The sequence below is a fragment of the Penaeus monodon genome, chromosome 17 (genome assembly GCF_015228065.2).
Source record: "Penaeus monodon isolate SGIC_2016 chromosome 17, NSTDA_Pmon_1, whole genome shotgun sequence".
NCBI lineage: Eukaryota > Metazoa > Arthropoda > Malacostraca > Decapoda > Penaeidae > Penaeus > Penaeus monodon.
Window position 1 is genome coordinate 32,512,116 of NC_051402.1, and position 10,808 is coordinate 32,522,923.

General features: G+C 34.9%; 1 protein-coding gene across 1 annotated transcript in view; it reads left to right on the forward strand.

Moving 5' to 3' along the window:
* LOC119583348 overlaps positions 1 to 7,840 on the forward strand; it is a 26,490-nt gene extending 18,650 nt beyond the window's left edge. Inside the window, exons 6-10 of the mRNA XM_037931820.1 lie at positions 2,379 to 2,631; positions 3,015 to 3,150; positions 4,660 to 4,800; positions 5,810 to 5,941; positions 7,668 to 7,840. Of these exons, the coding sequence (XP_037787748.1) occupies positions 2,379 to 2,631; positions 3,015 to 3,150; positions 4,660 to 4,800; positions 5,810 to 5,941; positions 7,668 to 7,775 (770 nt within the window). The 3' untranslated portion in view covers positions 7,776 to 7,840. The remainder of the gene's footprint in view (positions 1 to 2,378; positions 2,632 to 3,014; positions 3,151 to 4,659; positions 4,801 to 5,809; positions 5,942 to 7,667) is intronic.
* Positions 7,841 to 10,808: the final 2,968 nt, after the last annotated feature.

Genomic DNA, 10,808 nt, shown 5'->3' on the forward strand with positions numbered 1-10,808 from the left:
TTTGCGAGGCTTCTTTTTTCGTTTCCTTCTTTCTTAACTTAATGCCACATTTTGCTTGGAGGACTCTTCCTGTTGCGTACATTAGTTCGTTTAATTCGGTTAAATCAGGATTTATCTCATGACAGAGTTGTTCTAACGCCTTTTTACCCATGTTTAATATATTTTTATATTTATGGGTATGTCTATTTTTGAATAGTGTTTCTCTTTCACTCATTTCGGTATGTTTTACTACCGATAGTTCTTCAACTAGTTCTTAGCCAGCAATTCTTCCTCGTCTACGACAAACTCATGCGGCTCTAATTCATTGATATTATTTCCAACTGCTAGATCAACTTTATTTGGCATGTCAAGTTCTTGTTCATCTAAATTTCCTTCCACTTCATTTTCTTCTATCTGTATCTCTATAGTGTCATTTTTGACTTGGTCTTTGATTACTGAGATTTCTAAATCTGTCATTTTTTTTTTTTACGAACAATATGTATTTTCACATTGGCTAGTTTGTTTGGGTTAAGCATTTGCGTTTTCTCACTTTCACTATTCCTGAAACACCATGTATTATAGGTGTCATCAGTATTATTCGTTTCAGGTTTTTCGAGTGCATAGTAAAAGCAGTACATTACCTCAGTATACTCTTCCCTTGTCCATTTAAGTCTTGTTTTCTTTTGATTGTTAGTACTAGATGGTTGAACCGCAGGGCCAGGGGTGGGAGCTATCCCGTCCTGGTGACCTGGCGGATTTTGATTTTGAATAATGGAAGAGTTAGACTCTGTAGCATACTTTTCAATCCCAGGCGAGTCTTGCCCTGGGGGACGCGCCCCTTGTTGATCCGCGCGACGGGCGATGCGGCATGATTTATTTTTTGTTTTGATTTGAGAAGTAGGATGCATTTTAGCCTTACTGCCAAGAAGTTGGATATCCCGCGCCAGTTACCAACTGGTATTTCTAGGTCCCTGCGGTTTTGTTGTTGTTGTTTTGTTGTTGTTGTTGAAGTTGTTGTTGTTGTTATTATTATTATTACTATTATCATCATCATTAGTAGTAGTAGTAGTAGTAGTTGTAGTGTTAGTAGTAGTAGTAGTAGTAGTGTTAGTAGTAGTAGTAGTATCATTGTTTTTATTATTGTTATTATCATTATTATTATCACTATCATTATTACTACCATTATTACTACTATCATTATTGTTTTTGTTGTTGTTGTCATCTTTATCATCATTATTATCATTATCATTATCATTATTACTATTATTATTATTATCATTACCATTATTATTGTTATTATTACCATTATTATTGTTATTGTTACCATTATTATTATTATTATTATTATTATTATTATTATTATTATTATTATTATTATTATTATTATTATTATTATTATTATTGTTATTAATATTATTATTATTATTATTATTATTATCATCATTATCATTATCATTATCATTATCATTATCATTATCATTATCATTATCATTATTATTATTATTATTATTATTATTATTATTATTATTATTATTATTATTGTTATTATTATTATTATTATTATCATTTTCTTTAGATCTGCTAATTAAAATCAAACACCGGGTCACTACCAGCGACCTAGGGTGATTGAAGTTTGAGGCAATGGAACACCAACAAAACATGCATATAACTTTTGCAGCAGATTTCCCGAGTGCATAGCAAAGCAGTGCATTGCCTCATTATACTCTTCCCTTGTCCATTTAAGTCTTGTTTTCTTTTGATTGTTAATACAAAAATGGTTGAACCGCAGGGCCAGGGGTAACCTGGCGGATTTTGACGTTATTATTATTATTATTATTATTGTTATTATTATCATTATTTTATTATTATTATTATTATTATTATTATTATTATTATTATTATTAATTATCATCATTATTATTGTTATTATTTTATTATTATTTATCATTATCATTATCATTATCATTATCATTATCATTATCATTATCATTATCATTATTATTATTATTATTATTATTATTATTATATTTATTATTAATATCATTACTATTATTATCACTATTATCAGTATTGTTGTAGTAGTCATTATCATCATTATTGCTGTCATTATTTATATATCTATTGTTACTATTATTATTGTTATAGTTCTCATTATCATTATCAGTTGTAGTACTAAGAGCAGCAGCAGTAGCAATCATAATATTAGTAGTCGTAGTAGCAGCAGGAGTAGTATCAGTGACAGTAGTCACAGCAGTAGTAGTACTATTATATGAACTGTAATATCTGTTCTTTCAATATCATTCACTCTCCATTACATTCACCTAAATCGACATCATCTATAACCAAAATGAACCAAACAGAAACACATTCACGATTGAAAAAAATACAAAACACTACAGACAAAAATGTAAAACCTGCAACACAAACGAACCTCACTAACTTAAGACTACGGAAACCAGCCTGCCTCTCAACCGTGCCCCCATCCGCAGCCCAGCCCTCATCTCAGCGGAAGGAGAGAGATGACAGCGTGGACAACTACCTCAAGATGGTGTTGGAAAACTTCGCTGAGGCCATGAAGACGGGTATTCCCATCCTAGGCATACCCGTTCTTGATCCCTTGAACGTCGGGTCCATCGACATTCCGAGTATAGAGTGAGTCTTGGGCTACCTCTTTTGTGGTGGTGGTGGAATGTCAGTGCAGGATATAATTAATTATATGATTTTACATATATATTGGAGGCAGTAGAGTTTAGAATAAGGAATATTATCGTCTTTTTTATATTAATTTAACGTATACTTGACTATATAATTGTGTGTGTGTGTGTGTGTGTGTGTGTGTGTGTGTGTGTGTGTGTGTGTGTATGTGTGTGTGTGTGTGTCTATGTGTGTGTCTGTGTGTGTGTGTGTGTGTGTGTGTAGAGAGAGGAAGAGACAGATGAAGATTAATAGAAAGCGAATTGGAAAACAGAAAAGAATTAGAAATAAGCCAGTCACCCTGTAACTCAACCCCCACTCTCTCCTCAACATCCCTCCAGGGGTCCTGAGTTCAGCCTCCAAGCTAACGCATCTCAGCTCCTCATCAGCGGCCTCTCCAGCTTCTCTCCGACGGCTGTGCATGTTGATTTCCAGCAAGCAGCGCTAACTCTCGGTCTCCACATCGTCACTGTTCGGGTAAATTCACGCATGGGCAGTCAAGACATGTTAAAGTGTAAGTAACAATTCTCTCTGACCAGGACTCGAACTTCTGCTACTCTAATCATGAGCCAGAATGAGGTATATTACAGAAATACATCTGTACATATGAGACATAACTTTTATTTCATGGGCCAGCGGGTATTATGTGCTGCCAATAATCTAGTATGTTGGTTCTTAAATTATGGATAATTACCGTCATAAGGATAATAAAGCAGTTACTTATTGGCAACAAGACACTTTTTAATGGTAATAGTTCATGGAATAATTTCTTTCAAATAAAATGCATTAAAATAGAAGCATTCCAAATTTCTCTCCCTACAAATACACAACTGAAAAAAAATGGGCTAAATGTAATGATGATCGACTCCACTACTGCTAAGGGTCTTCTTCTTTAACGGTCTGAGCCGCCGTGGTCACAGCATGATACTTAATTGTAGTTTTCATGTTGTGATGATCTTGGAGTGAGTACGTGGTAGATAAATAACGTCTCTGGAGCTAACATGATCCTAGTTGCACCATTTACCATTGGCTAGTCTGGTTCAGTTGATGAAAATCAGCGCACGTGCTCACATAGTCATGCGGGCGATGCATGTGTGCACGGATGCACCCATGCACTCCTATGTGGCGATTGGTGTGTGCACTTGCATTGATTTAAATAATTTTAGTTAATCGAACCTAGATATGATGAAGTTCCTTGTTCCCTTGGTCAAGGAACTTACCCTCGATTGCCTACCTAACCATTGGGTGGGCAAACCAGCCCAAGTCAGTGCCAGTAACAAGCCCAGGTAAATACAGAGGGTTGGCGTCAGGAAGGGCATCTGGCCATAAAAGATATCTGCCAGAACCATGATCATTGCGACCCCATATAAGAATGGGATAAAGCTAAGAAGAAGAAGAAGTCTGGTTCAGTTGATAGAATTACTCATTCTGGGTCATACCTGAAGTGCAGAGGTTCGAGGCCTGGTCAGGGAGGGTTGTTGTTTATCAGTATATTACTGTATTAATCGACCATATTATTGGGTTTATCGTCATTATTGTTACTATCATCTCCATAATTATTATTGTTATCATTATCATTATTGTTATTACCATTTTTATTATCATCATTATCATTATTATCATTAAAAGTATTAGAGTGGTAATACTAGTAGTAGTAGTATATTTTCATTATTATGATTATAATCCTTATAATCATTTGTTACCATTATCATTATCATCAATGATATGGTAACAGTGATAATGAAATAACAATAGCAGTGATGTTAATAGGAGGACAGCTTTTACAGAGGAAACAAGAACTACAAAATGAATAAAAACGATTTAGATCATTTTATTTTATAATCACACGAGCAGCAATAATAGAACTGATAATGAGATTGGTAATATTGACAACAGTAATACAGTACAAAAACACCCTTAATGCAGAGGGTTGATAATACAGCACATTAATAAAAGTTTAATACAGCGCATCAAAATCACTGACAGGTCGACGGTCAATATTGGGCTGACGGTCTCCTGTTGAGTGTCTTCCCCATCTTTGGAAATGGTCCTTTCTATATCCAGATCGTTTCGACTGATATTAGCGGACTGGGAGATGTTACAGTCACTCCAGACGATTACCTTCAGGTACGTGGCCAATGGTAGGCCTGCGTGATGGCAAGTTCCATAAAATGTTTTCTCTCTCTCTCTCTCTCTCTCTCTCTCTCTCTCTCTCTCTCTCTCTCTCTCTCTCTCTCTCTCTCTCTCTCTCTCTCTCTCTCTCTCTCTCTCTCTCTCTCTCCCTCTTCAACAGTATATAAAAGACAGATACAAAATAATTGTTATATAGTATATAGTACTCTACCATTACGTTTTTTTATTCTGCTTCTTTACAGACTAAAGGATCTAATGTTCAGTAAGTCGTCAAGTAGCCTAGTAATTCTTCTCAGGGATTTTTTTGTTGTTGTTGTTGTTTGCCGAGTTCTACATATAGTTCTAAGAGAACACTTTACGTCGAGGCAGTTACCGGCATTTCTATTGTGTCTTGTGGTCACGTTTGTTATCCATCAAAATTGACTCTAGAGTCTGTGACATATCACTCGAGGGCTTTCAGCTGAGCTTCGTTTTGGAGAAAGAGAGAGCTAACCTGACCATTTTGTCATGCTATAACGGTCTCTCTCTCCCTCTCTCTCTCTCTCTCTCTCTCTCTCTCTCTCTCTCTCTCTCTCTCTCTCTCTCTCTATCTATCTATCTATCTATCTATATCTATCTCTCTGCTTCTCTCTCTCTCTCTCTTCTCTCTCTCTCTCTCTCTCCTCTCTCTCTCTCTCTCTCTCTCTCTCTCTCTCTCTCTCTCTCTCTCTTTCTTTTTTCTCTCTCCCCCCTTTCTCTCTCTCTCTCACTCTCTCTCTCTCTCTCTCTCTCTCTCTCTCTCTCTCTCTCTCTCTCTCTCTCTCTCTCTGTCTCTCTCTCTCTATGTGTGTATGTGTGTGCGTGTGTGCGTGTATGTGTGTGTGTGTGTGTGTGTGTGTGTGTGTGTGTGTGTGTGTGTGTCTGATTCACTGTATATACAACACGTGTGCGCTTTTGTCTCTGTATGAGAACGAAAGGCTCCCTTCTTAGACATCCATATCTCGGGCTTCTGGCGTCCCTTCAGATCGAGGACCTTCAGCTGGCGGCCGCGTTCGACGTCCTCGACGTTCACTTCGACAACTTCTTGGGCGGAGGATCTTTCGGGGAAATCGTGAGCGGCGTTCTTTCCGATCTGGCGGAGCGCATCCTGGCCGGGGTGAGGCCGGGGAACGTTTCAGAGTCAGGTCGCATGTAGATATAAGCACACATTCACACACGCACATACATAAACACACACACGCACATACATAAACACACACACACGCGTGTGCACACACACACACACACACACACACACACACACACACACACACACACACACACACACACACACACACACACACACACACACACACACACACACACATACACACAAACACACACACACGCACGCACACATGTGTGTATGCATATATCTACGTATATGTATGTATATATATATATAAATAAATAAATAAATAAATAAATATATATATATATAATATATATATATATATATATATATATATATATATATATATATATATATATATATATATATATATATATATATATATATATATATATATTCATATGTACGCATATGTGTGTGTATATGTATATATATATATATATATATATATATATGTATATATATATATATATATATATATATATATATATTATATATATATATATATATAACTTTTTATATCTCTCGGTGTAATCTCATTTCTGTTAGGCTGCCAACTATACTTCAAAATCTCCTAACTTACCTCTGTGCTTACCTTATTGTTCATCTCGTTATGTGTGACTCCCTTTTTCAGTCCATGCAGAACAATTGCTTCTGTTCATTCTTTCCGTACTTAACGTTTCCAACTGAAAAATTTTAGAAAACATTTTCTTCTTTATCCTTTAGCAATCGAATCGTTTTTCATTCACCAGTAAAACTTTCACGCAAAAGGATCTACTACTTTTCGTATCTCCCCTAAGGTTATTTATTTTAATGGACTCTCCTTTCCTTCTCCTCTTTATCAATAACCTTCATACGAATTTATTACTCCCTCAATCATCTCCTATCTTGATTTTTCATCCAATTTTCATTTTCTTTTTTCTCTTTCTTTCCTCATTTTATCTCATTCAACGAAACAGATAGCACATCCACGCGTTCTTTTCACACGCCATCAAACTCTCGAACGTGTTTTAGACATGTTAATCTCTTCCCTGAAAGAGACGATGGTAGACTGTTGAATCTTCACCTCCGACACTTTAAATCATTAGTATTTCGTATTTCGTGTATTCTCCCACCTTACCCTCACTTATGCTTTAAATCTGCTTCCTTTTTCTCATATAAGAGAACCAGACATACCTCTTTTTTAGTAAAATTGAAGAGCTGCGCCATCAACCAACCTCCCCTCTCCTTGGAAAATTCAGTCGTTTGCCATAGTCTTAACTTTATATTTTACCATTTCATTTTGGTAAAGGATTACATTTCATGATCGATCACTTAAAATAGGCGAAAACATCAAATATAGCCATTCATGTATTTATCCAAATGGGATGACAAATCCCCAAATCCTAATAAATAAATGGAAATAAATACCATATAAATACCATAACTGTTATATTCTTTCGGCCTCGATGTTTTATCACCGGTCGAGAATAGGATTAATATCCGTTACTCCTTTACTCATCCTTGTTAAGTCAACTCCGGCCTGCCTGGTCTTTCTCTCCTCTGCTTGAATCTCTCCTCCCTCTCTCTCTCTCTCTCTCTCTCTCTCTCTCTCTCTCTCTCTCTTTCTCTTTCTTCATCTCCCTCTCCCTCTCCCTCTCCTTCCCATCCCCCTCTCTCCATTTTTTTAACTTATTATTTTCATCAATTCGTCGTCTCTACCATGGGACAGATACTGCCACAAGTGCAGGAGAAGCTGGTACCATCCCTGGTCGCTTATCTGAACCAGGAACTTGGCAAGCACACCGTTGGCGAAATTATTGACGGAATTCTACCGTAGAGAGCGAGGAAGAAAAGACAAGCGAACTGTCGTTTCGTGATAGAATGTTTGTTCGAAATGAAATGCTTGTGTCTGAAAATTGAATTAAAATTCATTAATTAAAAGCGTGTGCCTTCGTTATTGCAATGTGTAATGTGTCCTCCTCCCGGCCTCCAAAAAATGAAAAATGAAGAGGCATATCTTTACTTCAGTGGAGACACATCCACATGCAACCACACTCGCGTAATTTTGATGTGTATGTCTCCCTTTATATATATATATATATATATATATATATATATATATATATATATATATATATATATATATATATATATATATAAATATATATATATATGTATGTATGTACACACACACACACACACACACACACACGCACATCTATACATATTTATTTATCTATCTATCTGCAATGTGCTTATGTGTATGTGTAATTGTGTGCACACACAATCACTCACACACACACACACACACACACACACACGCTCATTATAAATAAAGAAGGCAAATGATTTGTTTGCAAGCTACTAACTTTCTCCGTTCTGAACCGCTTTGATGCTTGGTCATATTAATGCATCCTTTTCGAAAAATTCTGGAAATATTTATGAAGTGAAGACGCGCCTTTTATGCTGACGATCTACTCTTGAAATTATCAGGAAGTCTTTAATCACGTTATATATTTCTTTAATTAAGTCATTACCTTGTAAAGTTTCAATAAGGATAAGTCTGATATGCGAAGCTTAGCCTCGCCCGTGAGGGGAGCCCGGCCTGTGTCGACTAATGCCGACTCGCTCACGTGGGTCAGCTGGTGCTGACTCGGCTGAACCTAGTCCTTGCCCGCCGTGGTGCCCAGCCACAGCACTAACCTCCGGGCGACAGTTGCAACTTCTCGTGCCTGGGCGGGGCGCGAACCGTCGACCCTCGGATGAGAGGCCGACACGTTACCACTGCACTAGCCCGAAGGCTAAAGTTTCAATATATAGACTTTTTTATGCGTATATGACTGATGACCTGAAAACTACCATAAGTGTAAGCGGTATAGTGCGTGTCGATGCATTCAGCATAGGATAATATATTCTACAAGAAAAACAACATGTAACCAAAATCAAGTAAAATATTAAGTTTCCTGTAGATACAAACCTTTCATAATATTTCAAATACCACCTATCTCACATCATCAAACAAAATCAAATAAAAGATTCAATCACTCAGGATGAATTCAATAATCGTGATCATTCAAGTCATCCATTTCGATGATCCTTGAAAGAACTGATAATCTCGAACAGGACAAGTGCAAACAAACGCTCTATATTTCTAAACTTCTAAATGTAAACAAATATACACATCATTGTCGTGTATATTGGATTGTCACATGATGGTTAATAGCGAAAAAGGACCAAGTTCTTTGTCGTTGGTGCCATTCGTATTCGTGTTCATGTTATTGTTATTGTTTTGTTGTTGTTGTTGTTCTCATAATTTTTATTGACATTGTTCATTATCCAAGAGTGCTGATGAAAATAATATTGATATTAGCAATACAGATAATCATGATATCAATAACGATAATAATGATAATAAAAATAGTGGAAGAAATAATGATAATAATAAAAATGATAAAGATAATAGTACTGAAATGATTATAATGATAATAAAACAATAATATAATACTATATATATATATATATATATATATATATATATATATATATATATATATATATATATATATATATATTTATATTTGTACACACACACACACACACACACACACACAGACACACACACACACACACACACACACACACACACACACATTACACACACACACCCGCTCACACACATATACATGTGTGTGTGTGTGTTTGTATATGTTTGTGTGTATATATATATATATATATATATATATATATATATATATATATATATGTATATATATATATATATATATATATATATATATATATATATATATATATATATATATATATATATAATATGTATGTATGTATCTATATGTATCTATATGTATCTATCTATATATATATACATACATACACACACACTCACACGCACTCTCACACACATAAACACTTACATATATATACACACATATCTCGTTTATATGTATATATATATATATACACATATCTTTTTTAACTTTCTTTATTTATTCATTATTATTATTATTACAGCATTATTTTATTCATTATCACTATCACGCCAGAATATTCATTTCATATTCGTGTATTTCTTTTTTTATCAGTGTTATGATCATTATTGCCGTTATTACCGTTAATTTTATTATTGTACAAGCTCCATTATTGTTGTTGCTGTTTTTTTGTTATCATCAAATATATCCCTCGCGTTTTACACACATATCTCTCTCATCATGATTCTTCTTCTTTATTCTTATTAGTTATGTTCCGAAGCACTTATCAAAAGGTATAAAATGTAATTATGCAGTGAATATTTAATGAAATCAAAAAGGTAATTATTTCTTATCACTTTTAAAGCCTTGTCTATCAATCTATCTATCAGCTAATGTACCTGTTTCCCCGTTATCTCTACCTTCACCAGTAGCATTAATTCCGGCCTTAAGTGAAATTTATGACTGGTATAATCTCCTCTTAAATAGATAATGTAATTTATGAAGGTATAAATTTTCTGAGCGATGCGTAATGGAAACGAAAAAGGGTTTCATTTTCCAGCTTGCATTTTTTTAGGAAAAAAAAGTATGTATCATTTTGAAGTTGTTTATGGCATAAATTAGTTTGGTGATAAATCTGACAATTCTGGAAATATTGATGACTGTTATTATTCATAAAGTTCGTTATGTGCAAATTTTTGGTATTCCTCATTCTTACTTTCTATTTTCATTTTCATTTTGTACTAATATTGTTTTTCATTTATTTATTGGCAATGTGACAATTTGCAAATATGATATGCAAAAGACAAATAAAGAATAAAAAAAAGAAAATGCGCACACCCACACCCACCCACCCACACACACACACACACACACCACACACACAC